The sequence below is a fragment of the Sapajus apella genome, unplaced genomic scaffold, assembly GCF_009761245.1.
Source record: "Sapajus apella isolate SASKATOON/1434 unplaced genomic scaffold, GSC_monkey_1.0 scaffold59, whole genome shotgun sequence".
NCBI lineage: Eukaryota > Metazoa > Chordata > Mammalia > Primates > Cebidae > Sapajus > Sapajus apella.
The window spans coordinates 13,194,571-13,214,935 of record NW_022436999.1 but is presented as its reverse complement, the minus strand read 5'-3'; the positions used below and the strand labels follow the sequence as shown (position 1 = coordinate 13,214,935).

Sequence of the window (20,365 nt, the reverse complement as noted above, 5' to 3'; positions counted from 1 at the left end):
CAAAAGCTAAAATTGACAAATGGGATCTAATTAAACGAATAAGCTTCTGCACAGCAAAAGAAACCATCATCAGAGTGAACAGAACAGAATGGGAGAAAATATTTGCAATCTATGCATTTGACAAAGGTCTAATATCCAGTGTCTACAAGGAGCTTACACAAATTTACAAGAAAAAAATAACCTCATTAAAAAATGGGCAAAGGACATGAACAGATATTTCTCAAAAGAAGATATACATGCAGCCAACAAACAGATGCTAGCAAGGCTGTGGAGAAAAAGGAATGCATTTACACTGTTGGTGGGAGTGTGAATTAGTTCAACCATTGTAGAAGACAGTGTGGTGATTCCTCAAAAACCTAGACGCAGAAGTACAATTTGACCCAGCAATCCCATTACTGGGTATATACCCAAAGGAATATAAATCATTCTATCATAAAGATACAGGCACATATATGTTTACTACAACACTATTTACAATAGCAAATACATGGAACCAACCTAAATGTCCATCAATGATAGACTGGATAAACAAAATGTGGTACATGTATACCATCGCATGCTATGCAACCATAAAAAGGAATGGGATCATGTTCTTTGCAGGGACATGGATGGAGCTGGAGGCCATTATCCTTAGCAAACTAATTCAAACTAAACCAAATACCACATGTTCTCATTTATAAGTGGGAGCTGAATGATAACATATGGACACATTGAGACGGGGAGCAACAGACACTGGGGCCTGTTGCAGGGTGAAGGGGGAGTTGGGAGAGCATCAAGAAGAATAGCTAATGGATGCTGGGCTTAATATCTAGGTGATGAAATGATCTGTGCAGCAAAACACCATGGCACATGTTTACCTACGTAACAAACCTGCATATCCTGCACATGTGCCCCTGAGCTTGAAAGAAAAAGATGTCAGTCTTTTATCATGTAGACATTAGCTGGTCCTGGAAGGGTTAGGATGAGCTTAAAAGGGAGGGAAGGCCAGACACAGTGGCTCATGCCTGTAATTCCAGCACTTGGGGAGGCTGAGGTGGGCAGATCACCTGAAGTCAGGAGTTTGAGACCAGAGACCAGCCTGGCCAACATGGCAAAACCCCATCTGTACTAAAAATACAAAAATTAGCTGGGCATGGTAGTGAGTGCCTGTAATCTTAGCTACTCGGGAAGCTGAGGCACAAGAATCTCTTGAATCTGGGAGGCAGAGGTTGCAGTAAGCTGAGATTGCACCACTGCATTCCAGCCTGGGCAACAGAGGGAGACTCTGTCTCAAAAATAAAATAAAATATTAAAAAAAGGGAGGGAAGTAGAAGGAGGATAACCCATTAACAGGATCATGCAACTGTTGAATTATGACAACTGGAGGTAGGGTATGAGTTGTGGTGGTGGTCATAGAATAGAAAAAGGAGAAAAACACAAGTGAAAAGAGAGAACTCACTGACTTGGAGTCTGATTCATATGGTGGGTGAGAAAAAAAGGAGTCAGAAATGGTGAGCCTGGGTGAATAAAATGAACAGGGATTCCATAGCTAGAAATATGGAAATCAGAACAATGAGCTTGTTTGATGAGACAGGGAAAAAGATTCTCATCTTGGATGATTCTTCCCTTCCTGAGGCACCCATCCTTCCGGTGTCACACACAGGAGTCCTCTGTCTAACCACCCAAACTGCTAGGACTCAGGAAACTCCTGCTTAAACATACTCCTGGGAGAACACATGGCACAGCAGCCCACTCTTGTGCCGGCTGGTCTGATGCTGTATTGTTCCAGAGACAGGTTGGTGCCTCCCCATTCTGCACAACTGGGAGCCCGTAGGCAGCCTTGTATTTGTTTACATTATGATTTCATTAGCCTTTGCTCCTTCACCCTTCCCCACTCTCCCTGACCCCAGACTGAAAGCGCCTTAGGAGCAAAGTACAGCCAAATTGTGTTTGTTCATTATCATATCCTTGCATGCAGCACAGTGCCTGGCACACAGGAGGTACGCAAGAAATAGCACTCATGTGAGAATAAGCTCAAATTTTTACAACAGTGGCTATTACTCCAGTGTTAGCTCAAAACTGCCCTCAGAAATTCTGCCTTCGTAGTAGATCTGGATGTAACTCCACGTGTGATTCTAACAATCCCTTCTAGTTAGGGCTGGCAGATTTAGCAAACAGAAATACGGGACACTCAGTTAAATTTGAATCTCAGCTAAACAATGAAATTTTTTTTTTTTTTTTTAGAATAGATATGCCATAAGAAATATTTGTGTTTTATCTGGCAACTCTACCTACAGTGGAAAACTACTATGTTAGTGCATTCAGAAAAAGAAGGCCCAAGGTCCTGCTTTATTTGCTTAAGAGTCAGGATGATTCCAGACAGCTGTGGGGTGCGGGAGAAAAGGGCCTGAGGAGTTCCATCTTGAGCAAGTGAAGGTGCTACCTTAAAAATAATCCACCCTTACTGTGAGTCAAAAGGAACCCATAGCTCCTGTAGATATTGCCCTATGTTCTTAAGGGGAACTAAAGGTTTAACAAAATGCTAGGAGTAATCAGGGAAAATTTTAGAACAAAACACAAGTTTCCATACCTTTGTTTAAAATTTCATGGCCTTCTAACTAAGATATTGGTCATTATGTATCAAGGCTGACACTGCAAAGCTAGAAACAGTTACCTAAAATCATCAGATAAAATAGGAAAATTGAGAAAGTTAGAATGGCACCCCACGGTGATGTGTTTGCTGCTGCTGATAGTTATGATGACATAATTGAGATGGATAAAAGGAAAGGTGAACATGGGCTATTTTAGCAAGTTGCAGACACCAGTGTCCAACTGTGAATGATGCTGCCATTAGGGTTCCCTTTGTTCCTGGCTCATTCTCCACGCAGCATCCGGAAGGATCATTTGAAAACCCAAGTCTGATCCTGCCACGCTTCCCTTCCTTCCTCCTACTCCAGCCATGCCGGCCTTCCAGCTCAGGGCCTTCGCATTTGAAGGCCCCTCAGCCTGGCCTCACTTTCTCAGACAGCTGCATGACTTGCTCCCTCAATCCATTTAGTCTCTGCTCAAGCTGTTACCTCGGAGAAGCCTCTTCTCACTCCCACTGCCACCACTCTCTTACACTTTGCCCTGCTGTATTGTTCTGCATAACTATTATAACTACCTGGTATTATATATTTGGTTATATGTGTGTCTGTCTTCTCAACTAGAATGTAAGCTCCATTCAGCCACGATTTCCTTCTGAGTCACTACTCACTCACCTGTGAATCTTGGCAGCAATAGAGCAATGCCTGACATGGAATAAATGGTCAACACATATTTGTTAAATAAATAGATGAATGAAGCAATGATGTCACTTCACAGCTTAAAGCCCTCCAATGGCTTCCAATTACATTTGGAACAAAATCCAAACTCCTTCCCCACTATCTCGGCCCTGCCTGCCTGTCCAATTGTGTTCTCTGCACCACTTCTCTCTTCCTCCTGAGTCACAGGCCCCTTTTCAGTTCTCATAAAATACAGACTCAGGGTCTGTGCATTTGCTGTCCCCCCAAAACTGATGTCCCTTCTAGGCCCTCTCTGAACTGTGGGCTCCTTCTACTCATTCAGATCTCAGCTCATGTGTCATCTCCTCAGAGAGGCAGTCCTTGGCCCCTCACACCCAACCCCCCATCACTCTTTATAGTGCACATACGGTGATATTACACTTTTTTATGTGTTTGTTTTTTATTTTCTGTCACCTCTGACTAGCAGGTAAGCTCTGCAAGGGCAGGGACCTTGTATATCTTACTTACCACAATGTCTCAGTGGCCAGTGCATGTCTGATGTATAGAAGTTGCTCAATAAATATTTTTTGAATAGAAGAATAGATTTTAAAAATGGGTAGGAGAATCATAAATCCCATCAATGCAAGGAAATAGCAATGGTCGTTTTAAAATTTAAAAATTACTTTTAGTGGCTTATTTCTTCTTGAGGGAAACTGGGGTGTTTTAAGAATGACTTCTGATTATTGTCCTTTTTGAGGCTGACAGCTCACATAACACCCAGGACCATCACAATATGCCTCTTGGTGTTTGTGTCAAAAACAACACGGTGTTCCTGGTCAATGTTTGGTCCATCAGGGCATTTATTATGTTTTCCTAAATTGCCTCACTTTTTTCATGACTGGTCTTGGTTTAAAAGAGATTTCCAGTATTTTAGCTGTAAGAATTCTTGCCTCTCCACCTCAGTGTATATTATTTAACTAGTGAAAATAGGTAAGTATGTTGAAGAACATCACAAAATGGAATAATCTATTGGAATTGAGAGAAATATAAATATATTGGACATCTTGCTTAAACATCAGCGTCTGTGGCTAAAACTAATCTAAAATAGAATTTCTCTTCAGTTATTCTCCAGATAATGATAAACTGAACTGTTTTTTGCTTAACATGCTTTCTTTTTCCTCAGTTTCTATGTAGAATTATGTGTAATTCTCAATTTTTGTTTTATCTGTTGTCACTGGAAATGGCAGAGTGACCTAAGACTCAATAGATGTAATAAAGCCCATATCTTCTAACGTCTATGGGCACAGTGTCACATGATGCCAGGGGTCACAAGAAGGATGGAAGGGGGTCAGAAACCTTGCAGGATAAAAAGGGCAGGGAGGAAGGCCTCAATGAGAAGTTGATTCTTTAATTTCATTCTTATCTGTTGCTATATGACTCTGGTATTCTGATGTGGGATGCCTATGGAGAGAGAAGCTGAACACAGGAGAGAATGTGTAATGCGCCATTTTCTCTTTCCTAAATAAACCTTGCTTAGAATGTTTATTTGGTTGCAGCTATGGAGACAATCATTGCCCTAACCCCATACTGTCAAGTGGGTAACCCAACATCATAAAACTCCAATATTATGTAAGCCAGATCTGCCTTTGCCTTCTCTTGAACCTTCTCCAGAACCTCATTGGGCCATATCTCTTTAAAAAATGGAAAATCTCTAAAAAGTAATGAACCCTTTGTCAAGTCTTTGCAAACTGTAATTCTTACATGAAGCATGTGCAATGTAAGTAGACCTATGTGTGCCTGGGCATTTCATTATTCCTGAGGACTGGCTGAAGTTCTTCTGAACTGACAGCAGAACAACCCTGGAGTGCTGTAAAACACGGCTGATTATATAACTTATATCTTCAGAACATCAAGTATCTCTAGGGCAGGAAATAATAGAGTTTTACTATGCATTGCCAGAAAGAGTACAAGGAGGCTTGGAAACTCGGGTATGTTCTGACCTCATGTTTTAGGCTGGGGCAATTCGTATCTAATCCACCTGAAGCCTCAGTTTTCTGATTTGTCATCACTCCCAAATCTCAATTTACATATTATGTGAAGTTCATTGGGCCCTCCAACTCCATGTCCATGCAGCTCTTCAGACTGAAAGGGCACCCTTCCCTTCATCTGTTTGTTTCCCCCTGTTCTCTGAGAGTCACCTCTGGTCCCAGTTCACCTGGGAGCCGCTGGACTCCAGAGCTTCTTAGCACCGTACATCTCCCTTTCACAGAACACCAAGCACACTGGATTGGGACTGTTTCCTTGGTGTCTGGCCCCCTGGAGGCAGGGACTGGTTTTTGTTTGTTTTTTATTTTTTGTTAATTCCCCATCACCGGTGCTTCATAGAGTACCTGACCAAAAGAAAGTATGTAGAAAGTCTTTGTTGAGTCAGTGAGTGAATCTGAAAAATCGGGTACTTGGCACAGTGAATCTTCAAGACCCTTGGAGCTTTACAGTTGAATGAGTCTAAAGTAATTTTGGGGAGAAGGAATTAATGCTAAAATCTATAGGGAAACAAGATAGGAGGAACTTTCATTAATTCAATTCTATTCCAACACTTGGACCTGTACTATAGCATCAGGGTTTAGAGCAATCGCTCCTCCTCTATAGGGTTTGGCTCCATTTTCAGAGTTTATTAGAAGCTCTTTCACCTGATATGCTTATCAAACCTCTTTGAGATATGGTAGAATGCCAGTCACCAGAGGCAGGGGAAGGTTTGAGGACCTCTCACTGTCCTCTTCATCTCAATGCCTCGTGGGAATTTGAGAGAGATAGAGATGCAAAGGCTGGAAAGAAGGGTGGCACAGGGTGGGGTAAGGAGTTTCCTGCTGCCTCTCTGGCCTTTAGCCAGGGGTATAAGAGGACTGCTTTGTGTTTGAGAGAATGTGTATGAGTGCTGTTTAATATCCTGCCTTGAGTCACAGTAGAAGAATGTTCAAATTGAAAAAGACCATAGTCTAATGAAGTCCAAACTTTAAAAACTTTTAGTGAAGTACATCTTTTGGTTTCAAAAATAAAATTGTATGTGGAACTTCAATAAACTAGATATAAAATGACAGTGTTGATATTGAAAGGGGAAGGGAGGAGTTCACTTTAAGTGAACTTTAAGTTTCCTTTAAGTTTCCTCTCCCTGTCTGTGCTACCCCTAAAAGATCCAGAAGTCCACCTTTTCCTTTCCCTTAAGTGTACAGTCTTAGAGCTCATGCCAGGAAGGTTAAATGCCAAGGCGCTTAAGGCAGTCTAGAGAGAACAGTCAACATGCTTTCCTCATAATGTCTCCAAGAGACCTATGCTATAGTTTGAATGTCCCTTCCAAAACTCATGTTTAAACTTAATACCCAGTGTGGGAGTATTGAGAGGCGGAGCCTTTGAGAGGCTATGGTCTATTGGACTATGAAGGTTCTGCCTTCATGAGTGTACTAATAGATTAATGTATTAAAGAGTTAATGGATTATCATGGAAATGGGACTTGTGGCTTTATAAGAAGAAGAGAGACCTGAGCATAGCATGTTAGCATGCTTAGCCCCCTCACTACGTGATACCCAGCACCTACTTGAGACCCTTCAGAGAGTCCCCACTAGCAAGTCAGATGCGCCCGTTTGACCTTGAACTTATCAGCTTCCAGAACTGTTAAGAAATAAATTTTGTTTCTTAAAAATTACCTGATGTCAGGTGTTATAAGCAACACAAAACAGACTGAGACAACCTAGATCCCAGCAGAAAGCTGAGAAGCAGGCAGCACCGCATTGTCTCCTCTGGACACAAAACAGACTGAGACAACCTAGATCCCAGCAGAAAGCTGAGAAGCAGGCAGCACCACATTGTCTCCTTTTCTTTTACAAAGAAAACCTGATAGGAATTTAAGAGAAATCCCAGATTGCAACCTTTGTACAATTGGCAACAGACTGAAAATGTTGAATATTAATTAAACTAAATGAAATTTAAGGGGCCCATATAGTAAAGTATGTTGAATGAAAATAGTCATTCCTTAATATGTGTTTTAGAGACTGAGAATTCCATATGCTGGGTTTTCCTAAGTCAAGCAATAACAGGGCATCTACCTGTTCCGGAAGATGGAGGGGTGATAGATCCTGGGCTGTCATCTTCAGGCTCCGAGACGGTGACAGTGGGGACTGTGTCAGGACTTGGCTTTAAACATATATCTTGCTTCTCAGGGGTCTTCTCTTGGGTAGCAGTTTCAACAGAAGGTTCTATCTCCGTCAGTGTGATTTTGACAGGGGTGGTAACCTGAGGAGCCCTGTGCTGTTCTTCAGAGAGATCATCTATGTACGGAGCAAATGTGGATTCTTCACAGAAATGGTCCTTGATGATTTTTCCCTCCACAGGAGCTGGTTTGTTAGGTTCACGGACCCCTTCAGGTTTTGTTGAGATGTCAGTGTCCTTATTCTTAAAGTCCAAGTCTTTGTTGTCCAACTCGGGGTGGCGTTGTTCTTGGTGCTTTACCTCCTCGGGTCTGGTTATGTCAATGTATTTATAGGCCTCTGCTTTCATCTGGTCCAGGGGATCTGCTAAGATCTTATTCACTTCAGTGGACTCTGCAGGAGTCATCTCTATTCCAGAATCAGAACTAAATAAGCTATGAGACTCTATCCCAGGCACATCTGGTAAGGAGGTACCGGGTGTACCCAACTCCTCAGGGCTTTCTGAAATGGTGACGTGGCCATTTTCCTTCTGAAGAATTCCAGTGAAATATGTAGAATCCTCCTGAGGTGGGTAGCAGATGTCAGAAATCAGAGATGTGTAACACGATCCTTCCTCATCTTTGGATGTTGTTGAGAACGTGTGGTCCATGGCACTGGAAGCACCTGCCACACCTATGAATCAAAGCAGCAGCAGACAGTGAGTGGGTGCTTGGCCTCAGCTCTCTCTCCTGTCTAACCCACCATCTACCCCTGCCTGGTGGAGACACAACATCCTTTCCCCTCAAGACCTCGGAGTTCCCTCAGAGCTCCCTTGGAGCACAAGCATGTTAAACTTCCTTGTCTCCCCGACAGTCTACAGTTCTGGTATTTTTCTAGTACAGACCCCAGAGGCTCACATAAACTGCCAGGACCAGATAAGTTGGGGACAGATCCTATAATACTAGGAAATTTATTTTCAACATCTACTGTCTCAACACACAGTGACTTGATCTTAGTATTATTAAAAAGAAACCCTCTTTGTATTGAAAGTATTAACCACTCTTTAAGTAGAGGTGGAAATACGGCTACCTCAGGACTCTAACTGCAACAATAGGATAGCTGACTGGGTACAGGAGCTGTTCTTGGAGATTCAATGGCTGGGAGGAGCCTCAAAGGACACACTTGTCCAGCCCTTTTGTTCATGGACTCCTGATCCATCTAGTCTCTTTTGTAAGGTCCTCAGAGAAAGGGACTCCTAGCTTTGGACCCCATCCCAAAGTGGCATCACCCAATTGATGTGTTTCTCTGTTTATTTCTTCAATTTTCCCCCTCGCTTTGTTTCCCTCCTCTTTTACTCCCCTACTGCCCATTCATTGCCATCCAGTGATATTCCAAGTAACCCACTGGGAATTCCTTCATTCCACTGGTGGTGCTAACGGTAAAATTGCAACTTGCCTTCCCCTCCCCACTCCTCACAATCCTATTCTCCTCTACCCTCCTCTGCTTTTTCTCCTTCTTATATACTGTATAATTAACATTATATTTATTATGCATTGATTGTCTCCTCTTGCTAGGTAAGCTCCATAAGGGCACTGACCAATGACTGCAGGACCTGATCCCATCCTATTGTTCTCCTTCATTCTCTCAGGCCCTAAAACAGGGCCTGATGAATAGTAGGTAGTCAATAAATATTTGCAAAATAAGGGAAGGTGATTTTTTTGGGAGAGGGGCAGAGTTTCATTCTGTCACCCAGGCTGAAGTGCAATGGGACAATCTTGGCTCACAGAAACTTCAGCCTCCTAGGTTCAAGCAATCCTCTTGCCTCAGCCTCCTGAGTAGCTGAGATCACAGGCATGTGCCACCACATTCAGCTAATTTTTGTATTTTTAGTGGAGATAGGGTTTTGCTATGTTGGCCAGCTGTTCTCTAACTCCTGACCTCAGGTGATCCTCCGACCATGGCCTTCCAAACTGCTGGGATTATAGGCATTAAGCCATCACACCCAGACACACACACACACACACACACACACACACACACATACACACACACATGTGGGTTTTTTTTTGTTTGTTTGTTTTGAGACAGAGTCTTGCTCTGTCGCCCAGGTTGGAGTGTAGTGATATGATCTTGGTTCACTGTAGCCTCAACCTACAGGGCTCAAATGATACATCTACTTCACCCACCCAAGTAGCTGGGACTACAGGCATGCTATGCCTGGCTAATTTTGTTTTCACGTTTTCGCAGAGATGTGGTCTCACTATGTTTTTCAAGCCTGTCTTGAACTCCTGGGCTCAAGTCATCCTCTTGCCTTGGCCTCCCAAAGTGCTGGGATTACAGGCATGAGCCACCTCACCTGGCCAAGGAAAGTAATTTTGAAGTTTAGAATTAAGAACAAATATCAGTATGATGTGAGAAGACAGGCTAGAAGATTCCCCAAAATTACTAATGATACTTCATTTAGCAAGTGACTTAATTTTCTGAGCAACAGACCAGTTCAAACCTATATATCTCAGCTAGGTTTCTCATTATATGTTTTTTTTTAATTTTTTTATATTTTTATATTTTTTATTTTTGCATATGGCAGCCCCTCTTTTCAAGTTAGAACAAAAAGCTCAGTAACAAAAGGAATAATAGTTATAAAGGAATAACAATAAGGATTGTCCTTATTGCCTGAGCATAGATAGACACCAAAGAAAAAAACTATTAAATTTAAATCCCTGGGTGCACACACACCTTTATCCTAAAGAATTCTTAAGTTTCTTTCATTATATGGGCTCAGCTTATATGTAGACCTCACTGGAGGCAGGGGAATCAACCTGAGATAGATATTTCACTACAGATATTTGGATCCTAGGATTCTCTACCAGTTATTTGGAACCACTTGCAGGTGTTAATAAGTAAATATTCACCAGAAAGTAAGGAGAGGAGGGGTTTGTCCATATATATGAATAGTCTGGAGAGGTGGGAAGTGAGAAAGGGAACCTGCAGAAGAAACAATAAGTGCTTCATTTGGTTTCCAAAGCTGTGTCTTAGTCATTATCCAACTCTTATTCAATTCCCCCACTGCAGAGGCCACCACAGGGCTCCTGACCCTTATTACCTATCCCTGACATGCTGCATATCCCTCTAGCCCACTGTCTCCTGCCACCAGGGTTATCTCACTAAACACAAGTGTCACTTGCTTAGCACCCAGCCCCTGGGCTCTGCCCCGCCTTGCTGGATAATCCTTAGATTCTGCAGCCTGGCATTTGACACGACGTGAATTCTACCTGGTCACAGCTCTGTTGCCACCATTCCTCTCACCCTCCACTCCAGGCATAAAAAGCCCTTCACAGTGTCACGTTCACTTGACCAGCTTTTCTAGCCCTGTCTTCCACTCTCCAATTCAATTTCTAAGCTCCACTAATGTAAATTACCCAATACTTCTTCAACATTGGATCCTTGCAACCTCCACATCCAAATCTCTGCCCTTCAGCATCAAGCCATTAAACATAAGAAGCTTTAAATGTTGCTGTCTCCATGAAGAATTTGCTGACTGTCAGTCCATTTAGGCTGTTTCAACAAAAAGATTGTAAACTGTGTAGATTATAAACAGAAAAATTTATTCTGGAGGCTGGGAAGTTCAAGATCAAGCTGCCAGTGGATTCAGTGTCTGGTGAGGGCCCACTTCCTCCATGGCCATCTTTTTGCTACATCTTCTTTCCTACATGGCCATCTATAACCTCATATGGTGGAAAGGGTAAGGGAATTCTCTCTGGGGTCACTTTTATAAGGTCACTAATCCCATATATGAGAGCTCTGCCCTCATGGCTTAATCACCTCCCAAAGGCCTCACCTCCAAATATCATTGCCTTTTGGGTCAGGATTTCAACATATGAATTGGGGGTAGGCACAAACATTCAGATTGCAGCACTGACCAATGCCTGTAGGACCTGATCCTATCCTTCTTCATTCTCATAGCACTGAATTTATACTGCTCATATAGCTTATATGACATACAGCTTATCTATGTCTTGTTACCTTCTTCTAACCTGTCAGCTCCTGGAGTTTGATGCTTATGCCTGGCACACTATATTATATATCATAAGCATCTGATTCAAAATGAATATATATAAAGGGACTGATCAATCAATTAATGAGTGAGTTTATTCTGTGCAGCTACTGAGAACAAACTATGACTAATTAATGGAAATTACAAAGAGGACATTGTAAATCTGTCATGCGAAAACCAGTCTAAAAATCTGAGTTATCCAACAATGAAATAGAGCTGCACCTCAGAACAAGTGTATTCTGATTATGGTAGGCACTTAGCTAGAGAGACACCCAGTGTTTGTCTAGACAGAAACTAGTACTTTGTAGAAAGTTGGATGATATAACTGCAGAATTCCCTTCCAACTTTCCATGATTTTTATACTAATTGGCTACCACTGTAGTGTGACACAACTTCCTTTTTACTTACTCCTTTCCTGTGTAATGGAATCAATATAATTTCCCCAAAGGTGACGCCTCTGAGAACAGGGGCTTCCCAGATGTATGGTAATAATTAAGGGAACAGAATCTAGATGACATTTATATTATTCTATAAATAAATTATTATTAGAGAGGCTATAAATAGAATCAACAATCGGGAAGAAGTCCTATTTCTACCCTACCAACTCTGTCTTGCTCAGAAAACCCAGTATGAAATTGGAAGGACCCCTTTACCACACTAAAAATACTGCCAGCCAGAGGAAGAGAAGAAGAACAAAGTTATTTGTGTAAATCACACATTTTATTTTTAAAACTTTTTTCACACATTTTAGATGGGACCGTATTAGAATCATCATAAAAACAAAAGATAATTCAAATACTTTGAAGATAGTTATGTCCCATTTTAAAAACCTGAGCTAAATACCCTGAAAAATTCTCAAGGTTCTAACTTACTGAATTTAAAAATATATTCACATGATACGGTGCCTATCAGTTAGAATTCTTGTAAACAGAAAGTCCTCTAGACAGTAAATTATGTTGGAGCAGAGTCCTGTGGGGATTGTTGGAACTGAGAAGCAGAACTGAGCCTGAAGACTCAGGAAAGCCAATTAATTCTTGTCAGCACTTCCTGCAGAGCTGGCAGATGTGGGAACTGAGAGAGCCAAGCTATTTGCCCAGGTAGGAACTCACATTGCCACATTGTTAAATACAAATCCACTAAATAAAGATGCCTTGTCTAGACTAGAAATTACTACATAACCAAGAATTCTGTGGAATATCTGATTTCCTCAGATATTTCTCTGCAGCTGTTTCCTGGACCATCTAGAAGCCTAATTCACACAGAGGCAGATGGACCTTAAGAGTTGCTGTGTTAACCTACAGATGCCCTCTTGGGAGGTGGCTGTTCTGGGAGGACACAGCAAATTCAGTTACCTGAATCATTTAAAATGGCATTAGTTTTCAAAACTTCAATCTACAATAACTTCAAAAAAGTACTTATAATAAAAACTGAAAGATTCACAGGCTACTATGTCTAGTCAAACGCTAAGTAGGAGAAGGATGAAAAGAAGCTGAAACTATTGCCATTAAATCCCAATATGTGCTGATAAAAATGAGGCTTTTTAGTCTACTGATGTAGAGGTCAGAAACATTCATCATGAGACAGACAAATTCAGTAATCTCATAAAGGGTAGATGTTTTATTTTATTTTTAAAATGTTCTGGCAACACTAAAAGATGGGATGACAACGATAACTTGCTGAAGATGATTTTACTTTTCTCAAGGAAAAGCTTTAATCCTAAAATTCTATTAATAGTTCTCAACACTGACTCATCCTCACAGAATGGAGTTCATTCAGTTGGTGAACCATAGCTTAGGGAGTTTGTATTCTGGCTCTATCACTAACTAGCAGTTTTGAGATGTTGGGCAAGTTAGCATCTTAGAGCCTCAGTTTATTCATCTTTAAGATAAGGCAATAATAACTCCCACCTTATTGGGCTGCTAGGAGGACTAAATGAGAGAAAGCCCTTAGATCTTTGCCTGATACATCGTACACATTCAATAAGTGAGAGTTGCTGATTTTCTTATTATCTCTATTTTGGAGGGAGAACACTAGCCATCTCCAACATATTACCATCTGTTTGTTAGTTTCTTCCTTTATCTCTAATGACATCCTCTCATGATAAATTGGGCCAGAAGAAGTTTCACGTATCCAGTCCACACCCATGCTCTCTGGGGTCTGTCTGCCTTAGATAATAAGTCCCCGGAGTGCAAGGCCATGCTGTCTTCACAGCTCTGCAAGCAGATGGAGGTTCATTACGTACTTTCAATAGACATAGATCCTGTCATGACTGTGATAATGACTGACCTGAGCACAAAAAGCTGAAATTCACCAAACTATAGACAAAAAAGAAATGAGAGGGTTTAGTGCCTACAGATGAGCCTTCTTCCTATGGACAGAGCCTATTCTGACTTGCTAGGGTTGAGATAAGATGCCTGTGGTTTAAAGTGGTACTGTAACACTCTTCTTACTGCACTGAAATGGAGACATAGAGAATGCCAGAAATAAAAAAAAAAAAAAATTAACAAATTATACCAAAAGGTTTTCTGAGAACAGAGATAGAAATGCTTTATTAGACAAATATCTCGCTTACCCTTCTCCCTGGAATTAGAGAACCAATTATTGTTTGAATAGAGCCAATATTAACAGGTATAGGGGATATTAGTCCTATTAAATTAAGAAACATTTTAAAAGTGTGGGCATAATAAAAAAACTGTAATGACAGTGGGGAGAGAGGTGTATATTAAAATTCAAGAAATAAAAGCCAGAATCAATGACCAAAAGTAAATTTGCATTCACCTTTCCCAGAATCCCCTGCCCTGAGGCTGCCTATGTGATGGATAGCAGCAGCCTGCACAGAAGTTAGGCTGGGAGGCTTTTTCCCTGAACACTCGCACTCATCTTTCCTAAGTGCTACGAAATCAGCAGGCCCACAGTCTGGAGGCTGTGACACATTTGACAACAGAGTCCTCCATGAGGGATGAATATGCCAGAGAGGCTCCAGGAATCTCTATGTCACCTAGAAAACATTCTCCTTCTCAAATTAAGTGGCCTGTGATTTAACATGACAAATGGGCACTGAGAAATCCAGGTACACCCATTTTTAATCAGTTTTATCTGTACGGTTAGTGAAGAGAGTTAAAAAAAAAAAAAAGAACCTGCATTCTCTAGCAAATGACTAAGCCAAAGCTGATGACATGTTCGGGTGTTTAAGAATATGAGTAACTACTCTTTCCCCAACTCACTGCCTTACTTAAACCTTGTCTGCCAGAGTAATAGATTTAGCTTTTGGTTTTGCAAAATCAATGCTTAATAAAAAGGATTCAGCAAGTCGTTCTTTTCTCTATGAAGAGCCAAGATTCGCATTGCCTAGGATGTTTTTGCTTTAGCAAAAAATTCAATTAAAGTAAAAAAAAAATTGCTTTAGCTGACAGACCAGGGTCTAAATCTTCTTCTGAGTCCTCAGTGGGCCTTGAAAAGCATAAAGTTGCAAAGCATTGAGAGGAAATGATGGTGAAAATTCTGATAAGCTGGAAGCATGTTTTGGATTTTGTTTGTTTGTTCGTTTTGGTCTGCTGTCTAAAGACAGAAATGTGATTCTGTGGTCTTCTCTGAGAAACAATCTTCTTTAGGGAAAGGGTGGAGGTGAATACTTATTTATAATTTACTTAGATCTTAAGAAAAGGTGCCTAAAATCCTGTAGACATTCCTTTGTTGTTTTGAAGGATAATTTTATTGATACATAATTCATATACCATAAAATTCACTTTTAAAGTGTACAATTCAGTAGTTTTTGTATATTCAAAGTTATGCAACCGCCACCATTATCTTCTAATTCACCCAACTAATTTAAACATATTCTACTCCTAATGTTTCCAATACAGAGAGAGCTCTAAGTTACCTCTATTACATAAATGATTGCCTTTGGAACAAAAACAAGGGTATCCCAAATATCTTTCTATTTGTCATTTGCTGATAGAATTTGCTCTCTGATTTCCAAAGAGAAAAATAATTGTTCTTGGTCAGATTCCCTCAATGCTATGTATAACATGGATAATAGCAAAAAAAATGTGTACTATAAATTTGTTTGCACTTTTACAGCTCTTTTACTCTCTCCCCATACATAGAATTATCTAGCCAGTCCCTATAATTTTTTCCTTTTGGTCTCTGTTGCCCAGGCTGGAGTGCAGTGGTACCATCATGGCTCTTGCAGCCTGGACCTCCTGGGTTCAAGCAATTCTCCCACCTCAGTCTCCCAGGTACCTGGAACTATAAGCATGAACCACTGGACCCATCCCTTTCTTTCTAAAAAATATTTTATTCTTATTATTTTTTGAGCAGAGTTAAGTTCACAGCAAAATTGACTGCAAGGAAGGCACAGAGATTTTCCATATGCTCCTGCCTCCATACATGATGCTGTGGTCTGAATGTTTGTGTTCCCCCAAGATTCCTGTGTTAAAATCCTAACCCTAAAGATGATAGCATTAGTAGATGGGACCTTTCGGAGGTGAGGAGATCATGAGGGAGGAGCTTGATATGGTTTGGTTGTGTCCGCAACCAAATTTCATCTTGAATTATAGCTCCCATTTCCCTTGTGTTTGGGAAGGATCTGGTGGAAGATAATTAAATCACAGAGGCAGTTTTCCCCATACCATTTTCATGGTAGTGAACAAGTCTCATGAGATCTGATGGTTTTATAAGGCTGTAGGGATCCATGAATACCACACATTGGATGCCAGAATGTAGGGATCCATGAGCCCCAGGTTGGGCACCAGAATGTAGGAAATCCATGAGCCCCACACATTGGGTGCCAGAATGTAGGGATCCAAGAGCCCCATGTTGGGCACCAGAATGTAGGAAGTCAGCCCTGCATCACCCATGGTACCCCGAGTTCAGTGGTGACAAAGGAATGAGAAAAAGACAGATTAAGAGAGACAATGGGACCAGGGGGCCATCACTCATTACTGGAGGCAGTGAAGACCCCGAACTTTGATCATCCATGCTATTTATTGGTTATAATCACTTTGATCTACATGGTAGGGGTGGAGTGAATCAGTGAGCCAGAAGTGAATCAGTGAGCCGGAACTGGTGTATCATTGTAAGGATTGATAACAGTGGTGGTTTGGGAGTTTCACAAAACAAGAACATGTGGTTATCTTTAGCTTATTATCTATGTGCAGCTGGTGGAACGCAGGCCTTACAAGGAGCCTACAAGTCTGGCTATGTCATAGTGCTACGAATGGGTTTTATGTTGTTGAGCACAATGTTTATGGTAACAGAGCCTAGGTCACCCTGCACCAGAACATGAGGCATGGAGAGGCCTTCCTCCTCAGAGGCCTCCTGTGGCCTTCCACAGTTTGTTGTTCCCTATTTGTTACTCATAACCACTTTATGTAGGCACTCTGTAAGTCCTTTCTCCTTTGCTGCTTTTCCCAACATAAGGGGAAATGCCTTTCGCTTGGTCCTCATTCTCTCTTTGCTGGCTGCTGCCACATAAGACATCCTTTTGCTCCCCCCTCATCTTCCACCATGATTGTGAGCCCTTCCCAGCCATTTGGAACTGTGAGTCAATGAAACCTCTTTCCTTTATAAATCATCAGTCTTTGGTATGTCTTTATTAGCAGTGTGAAAATGGACTAATACAGAGCCCTCAGGAATGGGATTAAATCCCTTATTAAAAAGGCCCAAGGCAGTGCCATTTTCTCTTCCACCATTTAAGGATGCAGAGAGGAGGTGCCATCTATGAACCAGACTGACACTGAATCTACTAGTGTCTTAATCTTGGACTTTCTGGATTCCAAAACTGTAAGTAAATGTTTGCTGCTTATAAGCCGTCTAGTTTATGGTGTATTGTTATAGCAGCTCAAACTGACCAAGACCCATGGTACATTTGTTAAAACTGATAAATCTACAATAACATATCATCACTCAAAGTCTGTAGTTTACATTAAGGTTTGCTCTTGGTGGCATACATCCTCTGGGTTTGAACAAAATGTAATGACACATATACACCATTATAGTATTATATAGAATATTTTCACTTCTCCTAAATTCCTCTGTTCTGACTATTCATCTCTTCCTCCTTCCTAGCCCCAGCAACCACCAATCCTTTTACTGTCTCCACAGTTTTGCCTAGTCCAAAATGTCATATATTTGGAATCACCCGTAATTCTTTTTTAGATTTCTTTCCATTCCATGGCTACTTCCCTAGAGAGACACTTATCAACTTCTCTCAGGAGTACTGTGATAGTTTCCTAAGTGTTTTCCAGCTTCCAGCCTCACCTCTTCTCACTCTGCACTACTCTGCACATGGCTGACATATTCATCTCCCCAAAACATCACTATTACCATGTCACTTCTCTATTTCAAAGCCTTCTGTGACCATCTTTGCCCATCCCTTGGCTTAGAATTCAGGATCCTCTTCAGCAGGGTCCCAGCCTACCTTCAGGGTTTTATTTCTGAGACTGCACAAAAAACACACCTGCTCAAGCCCACAAACATATCATAAGATTTTATACTTCTGTGCCTCTGCTCAAGCCCTTCTCCTCAATTGAAAGGCTCCTTTACTCTTCCCAAATTCAAGTAACATCTCTGGTGAAGTTCTGCCTCCTCTAGGAAGTTTCTTCGTGTTACCCCACTCCTCAATGTTTTCTTCATCTCCATTCCAAGGTCCATGACCATTCATTTAGGACTCATTAGCTTTCCTGCCTTAGTTGTCAGTTGAGTTTTTCTATACACTTGTTGAGAAACATGTCATATACATCTTCATATCCTTGCACAGCCAGTGCAAAGCAATTACTGATTGGATCACTGGATTATTACCTCCATGTTGCCATTTGATTAAGTCACATTCAAGAACTTTTAGAATAAGCTTTACCATCAATCATGTGTTAATTCAATGAAAAAAAAATTTACTGAATGCTTACTATGTGCAAAGCACCAAAATGAAGGACATTCTCATATATACATAGGCTTAGTAACCTAGGATGTCCCCAAAGTCTACTAGAAAATCACTGTAAATAGAAGTTCAGGTGCCCCTGGGTGATGCTAGGTGGGTTGCTGTATCGGCTGATGGATCACAATAGGAGCAGGCAGGTCCCATATGGGACATTATATATCCTGATTCATCTTTTTGGTCCAGCATGGCATTATTAGAAAAAAACAAAGAAGGATTGAAAGAGTTTCTTCAGGTAATCTAATGCAAGGCCTTTTCAATCTTAGGATCTTATCCACAAGACTCAGAACTATCCATCTCCCAATCTTATTTTAAATATTTCTATTAATGTGATCTCATTGCTTGCTCTGCACACTTAGTAAATGTTGTAGTTAAGAGCCTGGGTCCTGGGTTCAAATGCATGGCTTTGAATACTGACTCCCCCATTTACTAGCTGTGTGACCTGTGTGACCCTGGACAGATTACCTAATAGATTTGTACCTCTGTCTCATCTGTTTATAATAATAGCCACTTCATAGAATTATTGTGAAGACTAAATGAGGTAGTAGAATCAAAGCAGTGAAAGTCATACATGACATTAAGGGCTCATTATTATTTTAAAAATTGAACCCCAAAATTTATACAGAATGATTCAGAGGGACAATAAAATTGAACCCAAAAATTGAGGTTCAATTTAAAATTGAACCTCACTGTTGCTTCCAGACTTTAGTCCCAGTTTTGTCTTCGTCTATTAGTAAAAACAGACACCTCAACAAATAATTAAAAAACAATACAGCAAATAAGGGGTAATCCCCCTAATGTATAAAGAGTTCCCAGAAATCAGGAATAAAAAGATTATTGCTCCATTTAAAAAAATAGAGAATATAAACAAACACTTTGCATGGAAGAAGAAATATGACCTTGGATCATAAAAATGCAAATTGAAAAATCCTTGAAATGGCATTTCTTCCTTATCAGTTTGGAAAAAATTCAAAAAACTGTGGCAACACACTCTTTAGTGAGGCTGGAGGGCAACAGGCATTCTCATACTAGAAGGAGGTTGGGAGGAGTGCAATATGCCATAATCCCAATAGGAGGCAATTTGGGAATTCCTATGCCAATTACAAACGTATTTGCTTTGGAACCAGCAACCTTCTTACAGGAATTAGTCCATAGACATACGTGCACGTGTACAAAATGAATACATCCAAGGTCACTCATTGTAGCATAAGTTGAAAAAAAAAATAGAATCAACTCAAATATCCATCAACAAAGCCTAGCTAAACAATGTATTTCTATACATAGAATACTGTGTAGCTGTACAAGAGTGAAGACAACCTCCATGTATTGATATGAAAAGATTTCCAGATAAATATTAATGGAAAAAGTGAGTTGCAGAATATGTATGTATAGATATACAGTTATAGATATATAGATGCATATATAGAGAATACTAACTCTCAATTCAGAAAAAAAGGAATAAGAATATATGTTTGTATTTGTCCATTCTGCATAAAGAAAACACTGAGAGAATACACAACAAACCAATTACTAACTATGGAGGGTGGGACAGGTGACAGAGTGCCAGAAATGGAAGGGAGATTTTTTCATTGTGTATACTTCTTTTTAAAAAGTATTTTCCTTTTTCAACCAAATGAATGTATTACTCTTTAAAACTTTAATTTCACTTAAAGAAAAAGAAAACAATATAGGATGATAGTAAGAGTGTTGCACAAACTATGATGGGAACCCCACCCCAGCTTCCTTCTACATGACAGACTTTCAAACATTTGAAGACAACTATGGCTTCTCACAGGTTCTCATCTTTCAGGTTAGAACCTTCTTCATCCTCTTCTTCACATGTTTTATTTTCTCTGCCCTGTGAGCTCATAGAAAACATGGACTGCACCATGTGCTTTACTTTTCCCTGGTGCTAAGCACACCCCTGGCACCTAGATTTTTGTTTGGTAAGTAC

At 40.6% G+C, this 20,365-nt stretch overlaps 1 protein-coding gene across 5 annotated transcripts in view; it reads right to left on the bottom strand.

Moving 5' to 3' along the window:
- The window catches only part of RTN1 (reticulon 1), a 468,840-nt gene that overhangs the window by 146,744 nt on the left and 301,731 nt on the right, over nt 1–20,365 (bottom strand). For 4 of the 5 annotated variants that reach the window (XM_032246118.1, XM_032246119.1, XM_032246116.1 and 1 more), the window contains one exon: nt 7,343–8,116. In XM_032246118.1, coding sequence (XP_032102009.1) covers nt 7,343–8,116 — 774 coding nt within the window. Of the gene's footprint in view, nt 1–7,342; nt 8,117–14,553; nt 14,560–20,365 lie in introns of those variants that run through there. The other variant, XM_032246120.1, reaches the window with a different exon arrangement.